This window comes from Hemicordylus capensis, chromosome 1 (assembly GCF_027244095.1).
Source record: "Hemicordylus capensis ecotype Gifberg chromosome 1, rHemCap1.1.pri, whole genome shotgun sequence".
In the NCBI taxonomy this organism is placed as follows: domain Eukaryota; kingdom Metazoa; phylum Chordata; class Lepidosauria; order Squamata; family Cordylidae; genus Hemicordylus; species Hemicordylus capensis.
This window is the reverse complement of record NC_069657.1, coordinates 268,153,601-268,174,480: the sequence shown is the minus strand read 5'-3', so window position 1 is coordinate 268,174,480 and position 20,880 is coordinate 268,153,601. Positions and strand designations below refer to the sequence as shown.

Sequence of the window (20,880 nt, the reverse complement as noted above, 5' to 3'; positions counted from 1 at the left end):
TACTTGCATTTCCCCTTACAAGTTGTGATTACTGAATGGTTTACCCTATTAACAATTGAGATCAAACAACCAAAATCTTGTAAGTTTAGCAGAAGTCCAAAACAAACATTTCCATTAAAACAGGAATTGTGCAAACTCTGCATCAGAAGTAAAATCTATTCCCATTAGCCATAGTCTGCTCAGGATAGACTGATTGACATTCAGACTAAATTACTCCTGAGTACTCCTATTGAAACTAAGTAATCCATGGAGTAACTCCTGAGTAGTACCACTAAACTGGATCTCAGCCACTGAATATATAATTGCACAGACTTGGATCTCTTCTCTCTCATGAGAAAGTTCAGAGTTATTTCAGTAAGTAATCTCCTATACAGAACAAGCAGATACCTGCTTAGCTGTTACACTGTAACAGGTGCCCTATTAAACAGTTATGCATATGGGTATCTGCAAACACATTGGTGTGGATGTGGGTACATCACCCTCAAAAGCAGGACAGGAAGTATAACCGGACATGTTATATGTGAACTATACATGTGCACACTACAGTGTGTGTGCCTTGAACACATGACTAGTTAGTGTTGTCTTCACATTAGGTAGCACCAACTAGTAACTGCATGAATTGAAAGTGTTTGCACAGTGGGGGGAGGGCAATTTCCACTAATTCCATCTTCCTCCCCCTCCATCACTGTGTTAAAGGAACTCTCAGGGGCCTATTTTACAAGCTGCAGGGAGAAGTAAAGTGTGTTGTCAAGTCGATTTTGATTCCTGGTGCCCACACAACCCTGTGGTTGTCTTTTGGTAGAATACAGGATGGGGTTACCATTGCCTCCTCCCATGCAGTATGAGATGATGCCTTTCAGCATCTTCCTATATTGCTGCTGCCCGATATAGGTGTCCCCCATAGTCTGGGAAACATACCAGCAGGGATTTGAACTGGCAACCTTCTGCTTGTTAGTCAAGCATTTCCCTGCTGTGGCACTTAGTGGTGGTGGTCGCAAGATTCACACTCTTCCGTGAAGCAGCTCTTCCATTTATGCAAGTCAGGAATCAAGATGTTGCCCATTGTTCTCTGGACCACATTATTCTGATGGGAAAGGCAGCAGGGGAGGGAAGGACAGTAGGAATCTGGAGAAGGCATTCTTGAAACTACATAGGGCACCATTTGCGCCCTGAATACTAGTTACCTAAGCCCTGCTCCAAACCCCTCCTAGATTCTAAGCATTTAGCATTGGCTACATGCTTATAGGGGTTCTTCTCCCACACTTTGAGGGTCCGAAACCTTTAAATCCATAAGTTGAGGCTTGCCTCAAGTTCAGGCTGCTAGTGTAGTTAGGGCAATGCAACCCCTACTACAGGCCTTGCATTCAATTCAATTCCTTATGGTCACAGACTAGCACAGTTTACAAACAGAAGCCCAACCAAAAAAAACCCCTACATAACCTACAGGTTATACAGTAGTTAAGCACATAGTTAAAGATCAATTAACAATGATTCTTAATGAACCTCTGGTAGATTTTACCAGCTATTAAACAGAACTTAGTCACATATGATCTCAGGTCATTCTGGCCAGTTAAAAGGTAAACAAGAATCTGTACAACCTGGATAGCAGCTAATAAAAGGGGTTATATGTTTATGCCATATCTTGATAAAATTGACAATAAAGAAGCACATGAGCTGTTATTTCAGTATCTCCTGATTTGCAGAGACTGGTATGTTCTTTATAGGGGATTTTTTGATATCTCCCTTCCAGGACTGCTGATTGCAAGGCATTGCATCGTGCCTGTGTTAGACCTCTGCAATATTTTGGCATGGTTATCTGGTTTAGGTATCTGGCAGGGTTGAAACTCAGAACTTGGTTTCCCAAATGCACGCCAACAGGAAGAGCCCTGATCAATTTGACACTCCATATCATATATTATTTGTCTGAGTTTCACCCTCACATTTTCATACCCCAGGGTTATCAATGCAAAAGGGGAGAAACCATAATGATGTAGCCTTTCCTCCAGCTCTTTTCCACCTGGAGTGAGATATCCTTTAGCACAAGTAGAGCTAGACCTGCAGGGTGGAAAACCAGCTTCAGCCAGAATTAAGATATTAATCCATGCTCTGGCCTCTACTTGCTTCCAAATGGACAGCACTGGGCACACACCGGGGTGCCTGAAAAATGTTCTTCAGGTACTTAAGATTGCACAGCTTCTACCTTAGAGAAGTTAGAGTACATGCCAAGTTGAGCGCCATATAGAAGCTGTGTTCAGACTTTAGCAGAGAAGAGCTTTATTGCTGAGGGGATAAATTGGGCACCCCTGGAGCAATGGAAAGATTGAATTGCTTGTGTACTGATGTGCATCTGCCTTACATATTCTCTCTATGCACCCCTGAAACCTGGAATATTACACCAAGGTATCTGAAATACTTAATTTGTTCTAATCCATGCCCATTTTGTGACCAGTTCTAAATCTTTGGTCTCTTCACAAACACCAGGATCTTAGTTTTGTTATTTCTAAAAGTTGTTCTTCGTAATAGGTAGTAGGAGTGCAATGCTTTTCTTAGACCGATCAGTGTTTGCGAGAGAATGACAGCATAATCTGCATACAGAAGTATAGCAACATGTCAGACTGCTAATTTTGGTGGATGATGGCCTAGGTTTTCTAAATGGGAGACAAATATGAAAGTTGAATAGCAGTGGAGCCAAAATACATTCCTGTCTGACTCCCCTGAATGTTATTTCCTTGGTGAGTACAGACCTTCTGGTTTACACAGATGTACAGAATCAAGCTGTTGAACTTTAAACACAACCAACATTGTCTACCACACTTTATTCAATCTCCTATGTCTCTGTTGCCACTTAATTATGTTAGTGTAGTAGGTTTAAAAGCAAATCCTATTCTTCCATTACTTATATAAAAGCAAATCATAGATGGAAAAAACTGCCCCCTGGGCATAGTTTCATATTCTTTCTTAAAATAAAGAGCTGGAAGTAAAAAACACAAGATGTCAGTACCTTTCCCTATATTTAAATTGACCTCATTCTTATACTTCACATTTCAGTCTTGAGCAAACCTCATCCAAACAATACTCTAGGCATTTGCTTTCCATGTCACTCTCTAGGAAGTACAAATCGTTTTATTTTGTACATGCAGAGCAGAAGAAAGCCCCAAACAGAGCTCACTAGGGGAATGTGTTACTAAAACAATTACTGCCTTTAATTTTAAAAATTCCTTATCAAAATAAGACTCTGAAAAGATAACAAGTACACTATTTAAAATAAAAACTTGTGAACCATGTAAATAGCTCAACATGCTACCATGTTTGAGCTCTTTTGTAAAGCACATAAATCTACTTTAAGTCATAGTGCTTTAGATGTGCATGTCCCAATCAAGTAAGGACATTCTATATAAAGCAGACTTCTGAGTGCACAGCCGCTGCAAAAAGAAATATGTATCCAGATGCACATTTGCACAGCATTGCTCATCAGAACGCCATTGACCAGGATTAATGTACATTATGATGGAAAATACTGTTTCACATACCCTGTTTACCCGAAAGTAAGACCTAGCAGTAATTTCTGATGTACCGCTAATTGCCCTAGTGCATTTTTTGGGGCTAAAATTAATATACGGGGAAACACGGGTAGCTGGAAGTGGACCAGGACCATTTTAAACAGCTGTGCAGTACCATAAACAGATTATAGCATATATCCAGATTAACTAAGATTTGCTATGAGAACAATGCAAACATCTGGGTTTTTTTACTTGCTTGGCCAATTGAGTGGATTAAGAGGTATTAATAAAAATTGCATACACCTAGAAAATACGCATCAGGCAGTATATAAATATAATAAATGCCTGAGAAGAGCCACAGAAAAGGTAGAACAAGAGGGCTTTCTCAAGGTACTGAAAACTCAACTTTTACCTTGAAAAAGTTTGAAAGTAAAAATTAAGTGCAGCCCTACTGTAAGAGCTTTTTTAAAAGCATGACTAGAGCTGCATCAGGTAATTTTAGAAGGACCAAAAATGAATCAGAACTGTTGCCATTTGCAATAGGGCAAACAAACTCCTTTATTTGGGCTTAGAAAAAATCAAGAATTAAATTTAGGATAGTGCAAGATGCAAAAGAAAGAGAATTGGCAGTGCCTAACTTGAAATTATACCATCATGCTAGTTGTTTGACATAGATTTCAGAATGGATTAAAGAACCATACCAAAGAGGTATGGAGGGATCAGATCTTTCGGATGGGTTACATAAGTATTTATGGACTAACATGAAAAGAAGTGAACAGGACATAAAATCTCATACAATTAGAAATAGCTTGCCAAGTGTGTGGGACAAGTATAAGAAAAGGATTGGTCTGGACCTATATCCTTTGGCATCTATTTTAAATATTTTTTGATGAAGAAAAATCAAGTTAGTTTGATTTTTGGAGAAGGCATATAACATGCAAAGTTCAACTACTGGAAAAACGAAACTCAAATCTATTCAAATTTTTACTCAAGAATGGTCTGAGGAACCTTCATGGTTCCTATACTTACAAATTAGTTCTATAGTGCAGAAAGAAATACAAAGACAAGGTGGTAAAGTTAGAGATTTAACAGAATTTGAAGTGCTAGTAACTAAAAATGCAGATCTACTGGGATTGATTTACAAGTTACTGCTGAAATATGACTCAGAGACAGAATAAAAGACTGCATGATAAAGTGGATGCAAAATTTAAACAGGACAATTGGCATGCAACAATGGGAATATCAATGGAAAATCAATAATAAATTTACAGCAAGTAGTACCTTAAGGGAAAACTGGTACAAAATGTATCTTTGTTGGTACATTACTCCCACGACGATTGCAAATATGGACAGTAATTACTCTGGTGTTTGTTGGAAATGTAAGACCCATGTGGGAACATTCCATCATATGTGGTGGACTTGCAGTAAAGTACAACAATCCTGGAAGAAAATCCACTCTAAGATGCAAGACATTTTAAAGATCAACTTTTCCTACTTACCTGAACTCTTTGTGTCAAATATGACTAAACCTTATATACCTACTAAAAATACAGTTGTCTTTATACATGATTACTACAGCCAGGATTCTTTATGCGGCTAGTTGGAGATTACAAGCAGTCCTGACCTTGGATGAATGGCTATTAAAGTTATGGGGATATGCCTCTATGTCTAAGATTACAGCTTATCTAAGGAACAATTTAGATGAATTATCAACACCCACACCCAAGATTTGTTTTTTTTAGTACGAGATTAATTCATTGTTTTTCTTTCTCTGCAATATCTGATGTGAGGGGGAAAGTTGGCAAGAGAGGGTAGATGAATCTTGGATTGTTACCTATAATTTCTGGAAGTTCAAGAGATGTATACATGCTATTTTTATTTTTTAATAAACAAAAATGATTTTTAAAAAGGGGCAAAAGCAGCAAACAGGAACACCCAACAAATCAATCCAGTCTGAGAAGTAGTTGAATACATTTAGAAAGCAGAACAATGGATCATTTCCTCCACTTATGGTCACGCTCTCTCTCACACACTCACACTGAAAATAAGAACATTTCAATAATCAAAAAGCTAGTTGTTTTTAACAAAAAAGGAGATATATAATATATACTAATCCCTTAATATTTAAGGGATGGGCTACAATGATTATGCCTATTTAGAAAAATTAGAACAGCAAAATTGAAACACTAATTTATTTATTTTTAAATGACTGTACTAAACTGATTCCACGGCTTGCTACATCCAACTACTCCACAGCTCCTTTATGTTTATGAGCTCCATTGCGGGGAGCAGCAAGGCACTTCTAGCTTACCCTGATACAGTATTGTAGGCATAGACTTGATAGTGCCACAAACAGAGAAGAGGGCAAGGAACTGGACCACTGCAGCCAGCATTAAATGCACCTGGCTCCACTCAGCAACAGAATTCTTAACAATACAACAGTATTGAGCCAGCTAGGAGGCCACAACCCCAACTGCAGACGATAGTATTATTAAACTGAAATGGATGTAAAGATGAACAAGGTTCCTTTCCTACTTCCACACTTCATTTCTATTAACCTGAAATTATTTTGTTCACAACACACTCGATGTATGTCTCATATTACAGCACATCATTTGGAAAAGGCAAATTACATAGATACATTTGAGAGAAAACAAACACAAACTTTAAAAAATGTTTACTAACAGATTATGTACATTTGACCCCAAAATACTGTACATGTTCCCTTGATCAAAATGGATGTTTACATTAATGATGCATAAAGTTATGTATAAGCCCCTGAACTATCGAAACGTATGAGCAGATACCATACAATGCAATCATCACTCAAATTTAAAGTGCCAATTGGAAACTGATATTGTAAGTATACAGCAGTGACTAGTTCTTCTGAATCTGGAACTATATTTAAGAACTAAAAATACCAATACCAATGCTTTGAATTAGATAAACCTTTTTGGGTAAATTTAGCTTATAAACATAGATGGGATTAAAACACACTGTCCAAAAGAGCTACTTCTTCACAAAGCTCAAGAATCTTATTTTGGTGGATCTGTGTTTATTCCGTATTTCTCCTTCAGAAGTTTGAGTTGTTCTTCCTTCTTCTTTGTATCCATTTTTTGGAATGCCTGTCATGAAATAGAAGTTAATAGATGATCACTTTTTATTTCAACCAGTTATATCCTGTCAATTTTTTAAAAAAATATTTAACTGGTAACCTTAGCAAAGAGGTGCCACTAAAAAACTTATAAGTTTTGTGACCTATTTGCAAAACTACATTAGTCCACCAATAATACTGACACCCAATTTCTAGAAGAGAAAGAATCTAATATGTTACAATAAAGCAAGAGACATAAGTACCATGAAACAGTCACTGGGGAACAGGCACTGAAGCCCAACTACAGTAAATGCTACATATTCCTATGTTTAAGGGAATTCGCTATATATATTTTACACACAAACCCCATTTCAAAGGAGCTACAGAGATTGTTGTAATATTCCAGAATGGCAGAAGCATTCACAAGTATGCAGAAATGCAGCCCTTTTCTACTCTCACCAAACTCTATCTCCATCACAGTCTGCAATGCTTAATTAGATCTTCAAAGCAGCAGCTCTCTATCCCAGCTGCTGCTTTCCAGCCCTCAAACAGCTCAGTCTGGTTAGGGCCAATGTATACTCAGTTATACTACTACCCTGGTTTTATTCCATTCCTTGCTCTAAATAAGTATTGAATTACATATTCAGGCCAGGTTCATGATGACTCTGGCTTTAGTTACTTCTATTTTATTTGTTGCATTTATATACTGCCCTAATTAAAATCTCAGGTTGGTTTATAATTTAAACAAACAGCAACTAAAACCTAAAAATCATATAAACACAGATTAAGATTACCATTAATAAAACTTTAACAGCACATCATAAACTAAAAGACTTATAAAACAGGCGTGTTTTCAAAGTTCTTTAAACACAAACAGGGATGTGGAAATTCCGATTTCATTTGGGAGTGTGTTCCAGAGCCTTAGGGCAACCCTAGAAAAGGCATGTTTTAGGAACACAAGCAAGCCGGTGGCAACGGCAACGGCAACTGCACGTTCCCCCATGAACTTAATAGGCAGTGGGATTTATGAAGGCGACGCTCTCTTAAATACCCTGGCCCCAAGCCATTCAGCGCTTTAGAGGTAATAGCCAGCATTGGCAGCCAATGTCGTTCTTTTAAAATAGGAGTAATGTGGTCTCTATGGGTGACCCTGGAGACCAACCTGGCTGCAACATTCTGCATCAGCTGCAGTTTCCAAACTACCTACAAAGGCAGCCCAACATAGAGCACATTGCAGTTGCCTAGTCTGGATGTTAACAGCATGTGCACCACTGTTTTAAGGTCATTTGTCTCGAGAAATCAATGTAGCTGGCGTATCAGCCAAAGCTAATGAAAAGCACTCCTGGCCACTGCCTCAACCTAAGATATCAGGGAGAGGTGTGGGTCCAGAAGTACTCCCAAGCTATGTAACTGATCTTTCAGGGGGAGTGTAACCCCATCAAGAACAGGCAGATGTAAACCACTTCCTAAGTTTTAGCCTCTCACAATGAGTACCTCTGTCTTGTTTTGATTCAACTTCTGTTTGTTCTCCCTCATCCAGCCCATTACTGACTCCAAGCAAGCATTTAGAGAGGTTAAGCCATTTCCTGATGAAGTTGATATTTAGAAACAGATCTGGGTGTCATCAGCATATTGATAGCACCCTGCACCAAATCTCCTGATGGTCTCTCCCAGAAGTTTCATGTAGAAGTTACAAAGCAATGGAGATAGAATGGAGTCCTGTTCTAATCAAATGGAGTGTCCTTTAAGCAGCATTGCTAGAAGGACTGCTTCCTATAATCATCTCCTATGCAGTGCATGTAAAGAAGAAACCACAGTAGGGTCCCTATTAACTTATCTTGAATTATTTGAGCATCGTTGTCAGAAGGAGAATGAAAAAAGCTCATCTTATATGGTAACAACTAGTGTCCAATTATTTTAGAAAAAGCTCATATACTTGCCCTGTTTGCATTATAGTACAAGACAACAAGGTATCTGTTGCACACGTTGAATCCTGACAGATGATCACAGGCATTTTTGGCATCAAAAATATCTTCATAGACAACATAGGCTGTTCCTCTAGTCTCAGGAGTGTTTCCTCTGTAGTGTAGGAACAGTTTTAAAAATCACAAGAGACAAGGGAGGGGGAGAGAATTCTGTTAGTATTCAGATCTGGCAGAAGGAAGTGTGTCACTAATCTAATTTTAATAAACTCTTTTCTAAGCAATGAAGTGCCATTTTATTTTCCCTAGGTTCAATTTAAAACATTAAGGACACAATTCTATGCACTCTTACTTGGGAGTAAGCCATGTTGAACTCAGTGGGACTATTTTTTTTTTTAGCACTAACATGCACAGGATCAGACTGCACAAGTTATATACTGCAATAATATGCAGTTATGCTGACAATTTGAACATAAGAGATCCCTTGTAAACCTATCTGCTTAACATATCAATGAGCGAGTAGTTTGTAGTACAGAGTAAAGTTTGTAAAACAGAAGTGACCTGCCATTTGAAGATACCAATTACATTAGTTTTTTTCAGTATGCTGCAGCAGAAGTTTCGAAACTCAAAGCTATGCATGCCTGCAGATAAGTATGAACAAGTGTGATAACTCTGCCTGTTCACTCACACATACAATGTCTGTCAAAGGGCAGTTTGAGCAATAAGTCTGGCATAGTACTAATTCAGAAAGATATTAGTACTAAAGAGAACCAAGCAACAGCTAATGATAATGCTTCAACAAAACAATGCTACACAGTTACTACAGGATCACTGGAAAACTTCCATTCAAAAAGAGTCCACTCACAACACCCCTTCATCTTAGGGGTTCTGGCATATCAATAGTTTTGCTTATTATTCTTAAATCAAAGTATAACAGGATGAGATACTGATTTTAATTACACACACCAGCCAACATCCAGAGTAAACCATAGCTAACATGCCCTATTAATTTCAATGGGACTACTCATGAGTAATTTAGTCTGGATGTCAGCCAGTTAAAAAAGCCTGAACAGTTTCAAGCCCCAAATATCCATTCTGCTGAAGTGCTAATAAGTAAACAGTGCTCTCAACAATTTTGCTTTGCCTTAAGAGCGTATCATATAATGAACTACTATTCTGCATTGTTACTCTATCACAGGGGTTCCCAACCGGGGATACTTGAAGAGCTCCCAGAGGTTACTCTGACCTTCTGCCTCCTCTCACAGGAGCCATGCTATTTGTTCCCCATCTGAGGATTGCTGGCTTGAAGCTGGCACATCCTCAGCGATGCAAAAAAAGAGGGAGGAGGGTGAAGAAGATCCTCCTATTGGCTGGCTACATGCTGACGCATAGTGTGCTCCTCCTCTCAGCCTGACAGGCTTCAGAAAATTAGCCCCAAGTACTCCCACTGAAATTAAATTCATCCCATTAATTTCAATGGGAGAACTCATTAGTAACTTAGGCTAGAGGTAAGCTAATGACTGGAGTAGCTTGCTGCAACACTTAAATTTGTGTGCACACATGCAAAATCTTTATGAGGTACCCGACCTGAAAGTCTGTGAGGGTACACGTTAAAAATATGCAACCATCACCCTTTCCTTCTGCAACTACCTATGCCTCCCAAAAAATATGTCCTTGAGGGTTAGGGACATCGTTTTGGGGAGCACAAGTGGCTGCAGAGAGAAGGCAGAGCGATTGTTAAGAACTGCAGCCCCCTACTGCATGACCAAATAAAACCTCTTGAGCCCATGTAGCATTAGTCTGGACATTAGTCATTCTAGTTCAAAATTTAGTTTTTAACACACAATAAACTTACACTCTGATTTGTCGAATAGGTCCATATTTTCCAAAAATGTCATACATTTCTTCAGCTGTGATCTTATACGGCAAGTTTCTGATATACAAGATTCGATTGACTTCGGGGGGCAGACGAATCTAGATTTGGGGGGAAACATGCAGGTCAGCAACAGGAGCACCAACTTCCAGAAGCCAAACACTTAAATGTAAATATTTCTCTGTTATTGTACATTTGATCTCAACATTCTCTCCAACTCTAAATTATATATTTTTTCTTGATTAATGCACCTGCTCAGAGAAACAAATAGAGAAATTCCAGGCTAATCAATCTCCAATTGGTTTAGCTCAGATTTCTAAAAAAAGTTTCCCTTTAGCCTCAAGATGGAATTTTCACTTTTTAACATTCTTTTGTTTTTAATAAATTGTTCCAATTTATTTTATGCTGTGTTTTATTTGTTTTAAACTTTATATTGCTTTTATGGTTGTGAGCCACCCTGAACAGTATGGTACTGGAGGAGCAGGATATAAACAAACAAACAAACAGCTGCAATCAAATGCAGAGTTAGACATGTCTAAGTTCACTGATTCTTTAAGTGCAGAGGTGACCAACTGGGTAAAAATTAGCCTATGGGGCCCAAGCACCAAATGAAAGTAGCAGACATGCATCTTTAAGTGTGAGTCTTTCCCATGCACATTGAAAACATAGGGCTTGATTGCGTTAAACCCTATTAGCTCACTCCTCTTCGCTCCACAGTACATTCCTCCAGGTGCTTTTCTCCCAGTTGGGTTTTGATAAAAGGAGTGAGGCTGACTGGAGGAAAGTACACAAGGCACCTCCTATCCTGCGGACACACCACCTTGGTCGTTTGAATCCCACCCCATCACTTCTTGCCTTACATGTAAATGGGGGCAGACTCACATTTAAAGATGCAAGCCTACATATGTTATAAACACTTTTATCTCCTTAAAAGTCAATGGGACTTACATCTATGTCACATACTTCACATTTGAGTTATTTGCCACAAAGGGAGAAAGTAATAAAAAGCCTGACCACATCTTGGTTAGTGGAGGCTACATCTCTGACCGCCCTTCCCTTAATGCTTCAGGCCAGAACAACTGGCTCTGCCCACCATCCAATGACATACCTGTCCCTATTTTCCCCTTCACTTGATGCAATGAGGGGCACAAGCATTCACTGCTCCACTCCCCTTCAGCTGTGCCAGCCTGGCTTTACATAATCACGCGGCGGGGTGTGGGTGTGTGAGAGACCACCAACATTCCCCCATATGCAATTATTATTATCTATATAAGTAATTCCCTTAGCCGGTGTGTGTCCTGGATTTGGCGGCGGAACTCTCACGATATGCTGCAAGAGTTCCGGCGGAGTGAGGAGGAAAGGGGGAAGAAAGTGCCGCCGGCGGCTAGTAGGCCGGCTGGCGGTGCAGTGGGGGAGAGAAAAGCAGCGGCAGGGAGCAGGAAGAGAAAGGCGGAGGGCGGCGGGGAGAGAAAGGCGGCAGCGGGAGGAGTGCAGGGAGAGAAAGGCGGCGTCAGGTGGATGGGAGGAAGAAAAAAACGGCAGCGGCAGAGCCCTGCTTGTCCGCCTGCCAAGGCTCTGTGTGTGGGGAGGAACGGGAGGGGAGGAGGGCTGGAGAGCATGGGCCTAATTCGATTTCTATACCGCCCTTCCAAAATTGGCTCAGGGCGGTTTACACAGAAAAATAACAAACAAACAAGATGGACCCCTGTCCCCAATCTAAAAAGAAACATAAGATCACTAGCAAGAATCACTGGAGGTACTGTGCTGGGGGTGGAGAGGGCCAGTTACTCTCCCCCTGCTATATAAAGAGAATCACCACATTAAAAAGGTGCCTCTTTGCCCAGTTAGCAGGGGTTGTGTAGTGGAATGACGGCATGCCGGGTGTGTTGCGTGCGGGGGGGGGGCAAGCAATGTGTGCAAATACTCCCCAGCCCCACACTTTCAAGGGGCCCTGATGTCTTTCCCGAACCAGGCCTTGGTGTGACAAGGAAGACCACAGGGCTGGCCAGTCAGTTCGGAGAAGGCTCCGTCTCCGTAGCCGGGGGCGGCTTCTCCTGTTCGTGTAGCACCCAGGTGGCTTGGAGAGGGAGAGCCGTCCCGACAGACCGCGCTGACCAACCCTCAAACGTGTGTGCCCCTCAGCCCAGCCAAGGCGTGGCCCCGTGTTATCACTGTCCTGAGCCGGCAGTTCATCCTCCAGCTCCCCTCGGGGGGCGGCAGGATCCAGGCGGCTCAGGGCAGGCGTGTTTGGCGTGGAGTGCGTGTGGACAGTCGCAGCCACGACACGGAGAAAGGCTGCCGGGAGCAGACCCTCTAACGGCGTCCGCCCCCAATGCTCCCCGCTCCCACCAGTGAATCAACCGGGCGCCCTTTCCGAGCCCCGCGCCTGCCCCCCTCCCCCACGACCGCCCTAGTGACCAGGGGAAGTGGGGGGAGGGATACAAAATGGCTGCCCCTGCCAGGCGCACGGAGGGGGGCGGTTGTCACACTCACGTTGGCGCGTTTCGCCGCTTGCATCGCCATGGCGACGGCCGATGGGGGGATCTCCGGTTAGACGTGAAAAGAAACTCCCCAACGATGCCCGCCACCTCCGAAGACAGAGAGCGGCGTCGTTTCACTTGCACATGCGCCTAAGGCTCCTATTCCCGGAAAGAAGCCATCAACTTCCGCTTTGGTTTCCCCTCCAATCATGGCGCTGGTGGGGCATCACAGAAAACGACAAGGAACTTCATTTAGCCCTACTGAGCATGCTCCAGTGCTTTTGCGCATGCTCAGATGCATAGTGTACCACTCGTTGATGGATAGGGCAAAGTGATACTACAGCGGCCCTGAAGAGAGGCTGAACAACTGCGGCATCGACTGCCCTCACTTCCGGCTCCGGTTATAGTTCTCCATATGCGGGGCAAAAATGGTGTGAACGCTGCATTTAGAGGCTTATTTGCAGATTTAGAAGTTTTCTTTCATTGTTGCCCTCTACCAAAAAAAAGTACCAGTGCTCTCGGGGTTGAGGGCGGGGGAGAAGGGCTAATCCCTCATGTGCTGTTTGCGTAGAACTTGGGCTGTTGTGAGTGTGAGAAGAAGAAAAACGGTAGAGAAGACAGACATTATGGTTTTAATGTGCGTCGTTGTTTATATTAATAAAAGCTACAAAGACGATTCATGCATTAAAAATGCATTTACCTTTTGATGACAAAGAAATATGAAGAGGATGGTCTCCTAACATTGATGATTAAGGACTTGCTGAATGATAAACAACGCAAATGGAACAGCACTGAAATATTAATTTGTTTATTATTTATTTATTTATTTATTTAAAAATACTCTGCCCCTCCAGTACACTACGGGTGGGCTCACATATTAAGATATGTATCATGAGTATGATGATAGTAAACTGTCATGGAAGACTGGTCAAATCCCTACTTGACCAGATTTTATGAGGTAGGTATATTTCTGTTATTGGAAAGCCAATGCACTTGAGTGTACAAATAGTTTCTTGCAATCTTGATGATATGCACCTGCTGCATGAAGCTCAGAACTCATTAGCACAGATATGAACATGTGTTTCATATGTCCATGTATCATTTTGCAGTTTACTTACATTGAGAATGATGTTTTTGGAAGTTCCATTTTCATGACTATCAACAGTATGGGCAATGGAGTACTTCCCTCATCTGTTAGGATGCATCAACTTCCTGTCAAAGCTCACCACAGACAGAATATACAATTATCTTAGAAGCAGAAGGATTTCTCGGATCCTTTGAAAAACTTATTTGAAGACCTGTTCAATTTGTGTTTATTTCTTCCTGAACCGCTGTATATGAGTATTCGACATGTAGATTGATACTCAAGATCTTTGCACTGGCATTTGTACTGGTTTTTGTTGTCCTGATATCTGGCAGTAAAAGCTCAATTAGTTGACTATGAAGATCACCAGCATAAACTTCACTCACTGTAATGATTGAACAAATAAGATGGTATCTCACTCTGGTAAGTGGTTCTAATTTCTCACATTTGAGTATACAGCTGTAGTCATCATCTCGAGCCATTATGTGGGTTGCTTCCTTATCAAAATTTTAAAAGGTTTGCTTTTTCATATTTTCATATACTATTTGTTAGGCACATAATGAAGAACAGATTATTGTGTGTGCAATAGTTCTAGTCAACTTTTGCCATTATTTGGTATATACTGCTACAGCAACAAAAGTATGCACACATTGAAATAAAATTGATTCCCTAGAAATGCACCATAGAAACACATAGATATTGTTTACAACACTGTCACTAACTACATAATTATCTCCAGTCTTCAGAGATATGGAAACTGTGATGCTAAATATCTCAAAATGCCAAAACGTTATGGGGTGTGAACTGGTTTACTTTGAATAGATATAAAAACAATTTTAAAATGCTTAATACACCAATATTCCAGGTTAATAATAATTATAATTATAGTGTTGGGGTCAACGGAAGGGAGCGGGGAAAGCATGGGGACACTTACTACTACTACTATTTATATGCCACTTTTCAACAAACGTCCCCAAAACAAACTCGCGTTTTGGGCGGTATAAAAATGTGATAGATAGATAAATAAATGGTTTACATAGAGAAATAAAAATAAATAAAATGGCTCCCTGTCCCCAAAGGGCTCACAATCTTAAAAAGAAACATAAGGGGCCAGTTGCTCTTCCCTTGCTAAATAAAGAGAATCACCACTTTCAAAAGATGCCTCTTTGCCTCTTCGGTGATGCAGGCAACTCACCTGTTGGCCCCTGTTGGGGGCAGGGGTGGTGTGGCTGTGGCGTGGCCAGGTGTGCCTGGCCCATGATGGCCTGGATAGGAGGAGGAGGAACTGAGAAGGCGGGACTCTCTAAGATTCTCAGGAGAGTTCTCACCAGTTTTGTGAGATCTGGGATCAAAATCTTGCGGGCCCACATCTTGCAAGACTTGACAGGTTTGTAACACAGTATTTAAATGAAGGCAGGCTGATGATGACCTCACCTAGTGGTGCTTGCCTAGCAAGCAAGAAGTTGTTGGTTTGAATCCCCGCTGGTATGTTTTCCAGACTATGGGAAACACCTGTATCAAGCAGCAGTGATATAGGAAGGTGCTGAACGGCATCATCTCACACTGAGCGGGAGGAGGCAGTGGTAAACCCCTCCTGTATTCTACCAAAGAAAACCACATGGCTCTGTGGTTACCAGGAGTCAACATCGGCTCAAGGGCATAACTTTAGGCTGATGATTAAGCCTGTCTGCTGATGAGCGCTGAGACTTCCAAGGCTTCAGAACTTGGAGTTTGGAAGACTAGAGAAGGGGGTAAAAAGGTGGAGTAAACCTCCCCGCCTCTGGCCATACTATTATGAGACCTTGTCCTGTAAGGAGCAGCAGCTGGGAACCACCAAGAACTGGGGGGAATTGGCAAATAGTGGTAGTAATAGTGACTAGCTGGGCCAGGCACAGAGTATCTGCGCCTCTAGTTCGCCGCTGCTCCCCCCCTGCCCCTATTTCCCCCCTGCCTGCGCTGTCCCCTCCCTGGCCGCCTGTGCAATTCCCCCCCCCCATCTGCTGAGGCCGCTGTCATTGTTTTCTTCATGCCCAGCCTCCGCTGCCTTCTTCTGCCCACATGCCCGCCCCTGCCATTTTCTCTGCCTGGCTGCTGCCACCATTCACCACTGTCTCCCCTCGCCCCACTGCCACCATTTCCCTCCCCTCTTGCCCATCCCCGTCGCTATCTGGCAGCTGTTTGTGAACTCTTGCGAGTACAGGTACGCCTAAGAGAGAGAGAGAGAGAGAGAATAATAATTAATAAGTGATATATCTACATACTGCCTTTTAAGTTGACCCAAAATATGCATTTTTCTCCCACACTGTTAAATGTAATCATCATCATCATCATCACGGATCCAGTGCTTGGTGGAACTTCTGCTATTCAAAAACGAATGTAAGTTCAGGATCCAAGAAATCCTACTTGTAATTTATCACCAGATGGCAGCAGAGACCAAAAAGGGTGGGAAAATGGGCTGCAATTACAGAGTTATTCACCAGGTGGTAACAGAGAGCAAAGTGGCTGAGGAAAGGGCTTCTAGTATTTATTTTACATCATTTGTTCACCAAATGGCAGCAGAGGGCAGAGAGCAAATCCTGTGCAGCAATTGTTTGTTCTTCATTATGTACTGTAGTCAGGGGTGCAGATGTGACAAACTGCCCTGGAGCCCTACAAGGGGAGGGCCCCCAACATATTGGTTCATATTGTCAGTATTGTGGGGGGGAAGGCCCCAAGAAGACCATTTTAGCCTGGACTCCAAGTCATCACTCTGTAGTCCTGGCTGTACTATGTGTGATTGCATAGGCTTATAAAAATAACACACACAGAAGTCTGGCACAGATGATACATTCCCTACACATGTGATTAGAAAGGGGATGCACCAAGTGTATGCCCATTGTGACATTTAAGGAGCCAGCGTGGTGTAGTGGTTAGAGTGCTGGACTAGGACCGGGGAGACCCGAATTCAAATCCTCATTCAGCCATGAGACTTGCTGGGTGACTCTGAGCCAGCCACTTCTCTCTCAGCCTAACCTACTTCACAGGGTTGTTGTGAGGAGAAACCTAAGTATGTAGTACTCTGGGCTCCTTGGAGGAAGAGCGGGATATAAATGTAATAATAATAAATAATAAATTTCCCAATAGCTGGGAAGAAAAGGAATGAATCAGGTGATTCTATCTTAGGCAGCCTCTGTCTTTTATTTTATTAGACCCAGAATGTATTAAGTGATTGTAGGTGTGCAGAGTGGCAAATAAAGATTATAAGAGCAATTTGCCCAAAGCAAAAACTTTGGACAGAAGATATTGGAATATCTCATAGTAGACACTAGGCAACATTAGAGATTACTACGAGTGGCCCATGTCCATCTTAAATGCATGGGAGAGGAATGTAGGCACATAAGTCTCCTCCTTGGTCTACTGAACTGCAAATAAAATAAGAATAAAAAAAAAAATCACACAGCCCCCCCCCCCCCCCAAGTAGACGGCTGCCTGCAGGGGGGAATGCACACATCCCCACGCTCTTAAATGGCTTGGTCAGAGTGTAATCTGAACCAGCCCAGGCTCCTGGTGACATCGGTACATAATATGAGGTGGCCCAAGGATTAGTTTGAAGTCCCCTGCTCCTTATTCAGAGGTATATTGGCAAGGAAAGGGTTTAATGGGCTTGGGGACATGCTCAGTAGAGTTTTGTGTGGAAATCTGCCAAGTACTAGGGAAAGCAGCGGCCTGGCCTGGCACACAGCCTCGTCCGCCTCCTCCCACTGCAGTTCCTCTGCAGAGCTGCGCGGGGAAGTTTTTGCCTTGGGGTAGCTTAGTAACATAGACTTAATAATAACTAGACTGAAAAATTCATTGACTGGAGTTGAGGCTACCTGGATTTCTTCGAGGATAATTATTTTTGTCTCCCCAAGTTACTCTGCCCTAAGAAACAAAGGAGAATCTACTATTTACCATAGTTGTGATTTCACTTTCTAACAACAGTTAGAAACCCAGACTGGAGGCCATGTTCTTTCTAACTCAGTTCTTATTCCATGTGAAATGTATGTAGCGGCGTTTCTTTCTTTCTTTTTAAAAACACACACATGTAAACATTGCCATACCAATGAAAACACAAATATATTCCGCATTCTGCATTGCAGGGGTCTAGCAAGACATTTTTCATTGGGGGTGCAAAGACAAACACTGGAGAGGCAGGAGGGTGGGGGTGTCACAGGGGTTTGGCTATAATTGAGCAGATGGGTTCAAAGAACCCAGAGCCCCCAGCTCCACCCCTCCCAGTTTTCTTCATTATCTCCCTCCAAGGGGCCACCCACTTTGCATGTGACATCACTGGCAATGGGGGCTCCAGTGGCCCCTTTCATTGGCGGCCTGGGTTCTTTGAACCCGTTCGCTCAATGGTGGCTCTGGCCCTGCCAAAGCTAAGTAAGTGCTCTTCAAGCTTTCTGGGCCTTGGAGGGCCTGATCATACTCACCTCTCTGTTTCTGCCCTGCATTTGGCTAGGCTCTCTGCCTAGGGCTGTGAAGGCCTAGCCACTCCTGCTGCGCTGTACCAACTACAGAGAGGCTGGCTGAGCACTGCAGGGTGTCATAACTGTTTCCCCAGTGCATAGCAATAATGTGCTCCCCACCTTTCCACCTTACAATGGTTAACCCCTAGGTTTGTCAACTCCTCCCCCATCTGCCAAGATTTGTGTTAACACTTATTCATTTGAATATCTCTGCATTTCTTGTCTTTCTGTAATCATCTTTTGCAAGCATAGTAATCATCTTCCTGTTTGTTTTCCTGCCCCAGTTATGGGTGCATAGATCAATCCTATTTCAAGGCCATGTGATACAGGTACCAAATATGCCTGTCGAGTCTTTTGTTGTCATAGCACTGTAGGGGATGCTCATGGTGCTTATCAAGCACACACACACATGTATGTATGTACACATACATCCCCAAGACATCAGCAGCATTAGCCGATGTGGAGGCTGCAGTATTTTTATTGTGAAATTCACAAATTTTGGCTGTTCTTCCTTGTTTGTTCAAGGCACTGGGCATGTACCGTACTGGAATTCCTTTGAGACATAGAAGATTGTTCACACCTTTTATCTTGTATTTGTTTTGACATTTCCTTTGCCCCACCCCAGTCGCCTTTGGATGTCCAAGCTATATTTTTAAAAGCTGAATTCAAAGTTCCTAAAATGTTGGGAATTTGAGGGCTGAAAGAAAATTGCATTTGGGGAGGCATTGCCTCCCTGTCCCTAAACCTCTGCAGATGGGCGACTATGGCCAAGTCTTGCTTTTGACAGCAATGCAGACCGTTCTTAACACTGCAGGTGGAAGGTAGAGCTGAGGCTGAATGAGTGGATCCAGTCTCTTGAAACTCTTTTAAAAAGAAATATAGACTCTGCGGGGGAAGGACGGAGGCTTTTGAGGCTGATCGCTGTAACAACAGGGTGGTTAACTCTTTCTCGTTCACGAGAACCTCTCCATTTCCCCTTCCTCCGCGGGTGGAACTGTAATTAGGGGAGCAATATTGCAAAACAGCCCAGGATGACGGGGAGAAAGGTTAATCTCTCCTTTCCCAGCAGTGCTGCTGCAAAGCGCTTCGCGGCCCCTCCCTATCGCATTCCTCCCCCCGCCATAAAAAGAACCAAGAAAAGTGTGTAGTTTAAACCTCAGTAGTTGTGAAATAGTGTTTTAAGATGCTGTCCCTTCAAGTTGCAGCATAGGGTTCAATTACTCCCTCGCAGCCCGAAGCGAGCCCTCAGTGTGGCCTGCAGAGCTCCCGATCGCCAAGATTGCTTTGCACGCGCAGACGCGCTGCTCTCTTCCTCCGCTCACAGCAACAGCTCTCCCAGACGGCCCGGAAGCGGGGAAGTGTGGGTCAGTCTCGGTTTTTAGAAGTCTACCTCTAAGCAGGGAGGGGGTGTCTGTGATACTATATGAAGCAGCAGCAGCAGCAGCAGCAGCATGCTGACTAGGAAGCCGCGGTCCGCAGAGAAAGGTGCTTCTAGCCAGTGGGTGATCCTTGCTCCAGGTAAAAATTCGCCTTTGGGCTCCCTCCTCGTCTGCTTAGCTTCCCGCCCGCCGGGGAACGGAAATCGGCCAGAAGCTCGCATTGTGATGGCGGGCTGGGTGTTTTGTTTTCGTTCACAAACAGTTGACCGTCTCCTGCCTTCCTTTCCTCCCGGTTTTAGTTTCGTGTCCTCGCGTTCACGGCCTTGATTTTGCAGCACAAACCACGATTTTGGGATTTCCGAAGGTCGAGCCTAAAGTTTTATCTGAAGAATTAAATAAAAAGTATTCCCTCCAGCAATAACAGTCTAGCCCGATTCGGACATTATGCTGTGCGAGTGTACAGACGTCTGTACACTTGTTTGTGTGAATGACTGTACCTGTGTTCATTTTAAAAGTCATCTTGGATACAGGCCCATCAAATGCATGGTACAGCTAGGAAGTGTACTTTTGTTGTACTTGCATTCGATATAACATGTGAATGACTGTAGCTGTGTACACTGTATACTTGTATGCGTTTTGAACATAACATGTGAATGGGCCTGCTCGTCTGCATGAGACCATCGGAAAGCCCGCAGTGGTGAACAAGAAAAGAGCACTTGACTTCACAATTACCTTCAGAGCCCTTCCCAAAGTTCTGCTGCAACATCCCCATGGTCCAAGGCCTAGGAATGGCTGGATTCTAAAAAGAGGTTCACAAGTCTGGGAGAGGAGACCTGGTCTTGTGGTAATAAGCATGAATTGTCCCCTTAGCTAAGCAGGGTCCACCCTGGTTGCTTATGAAAGGGAGACTAGAAGTTTGAGCACTGTAAGATATTCCCCTCAGGGGATGGAGCCGCTCTGGGAAGAGCAGAAGGCTTCAAGTTCCCTCCCTGGCTTCTCCAAGATAGGGCTGAGAGAGATTCCTGCCTGCAATCTTGGAGAAGCCACTGCCAGTCTGTGAA

The 20,880-nt window shown here is 42.8% G+C and overlaps 2 protein-coding genes across 7 annotated transcripts in view; one reads left to right on the top strand and one right to left on the bottom strand.

The window, feature by feature from the left end:
* Window positions 1-5,359: 5,359 nt before the first annotated feature.
* SF3B6 (splicing factor 3b subunit 6) lies at window positions 5,360-13,064 on the bottom strand. The gene is made up of 4 exons (XM_053285166.1): window positions 12,883-13,064; window positions 10,372-10,490; window positions 8,535-8,673; window positions 5,360-6,625 (listed from the first exon to the last, which is right to left on the bottom strand). The coding sequence occupies exons 1-4, from the start codon at window positions 12,910-12,912 to the stop codon at window positions 6,536-6,538; spliced, it is 378 nt and encodes a 125-aa protein (XP_053141141.1). The 5' UTR covers window positions 12,913-13,064; the 3' UTR covers window positions 5,360-6,535.
* Window positions 13,065-19,759: 6,695 nt separating this feature from the next.
* RNASEH2B (ribonuclease H2 subunit B) overlaps window positions 19,760-20,880 on the top strand; it is a 48,430-nt gene continuing 47,309 nt past the window's right edge. For 2 of the 6 annotated variants that reach the window (XR_008313520.1, XM_053285119.1), the window contains exon 1: window positions 19,760-19,958. Coding sequence is in view for 4 of the 6 variants with exons in the window: in XM_053285119.1 (XP_053141094.1) it covers window positions 19,892-19,958 (67 nt within the window). In the remaining 2 variants the exon portion in view is untranslated. The remainder of the gene's footprint in view (window positions 19,959-20,880) is intronic. The other 4 variants (XM_053285116.1, XM_053285115.1, XM_053285120.1 and 1 more) reach the window with 3 other exon arrangements.

Excerpts from the sequence above, each read along its gene's own strand:
- SF3B6 (XM_053285166.1), bottom strand. The coding sequence starts at position 12,912 with ATGGCGATGCAAGCGGCGAAACGCGCCAAC. Across the intron at positions 8,674-10,371 it reads CCTATTCGACAAATCAGAGT|AGGAAACACTCCTGAGACTA; the intron begins GTAAGTTTATTG and ends CCTACACTACAG. Across the intron at positions 6,626-8,534 it reads TGTACTATAATGCAAACAGG|GCATTCCAAAAAATGGATAC; the intron begins GCAAGTATATGA and ends ATTTCATGACAG.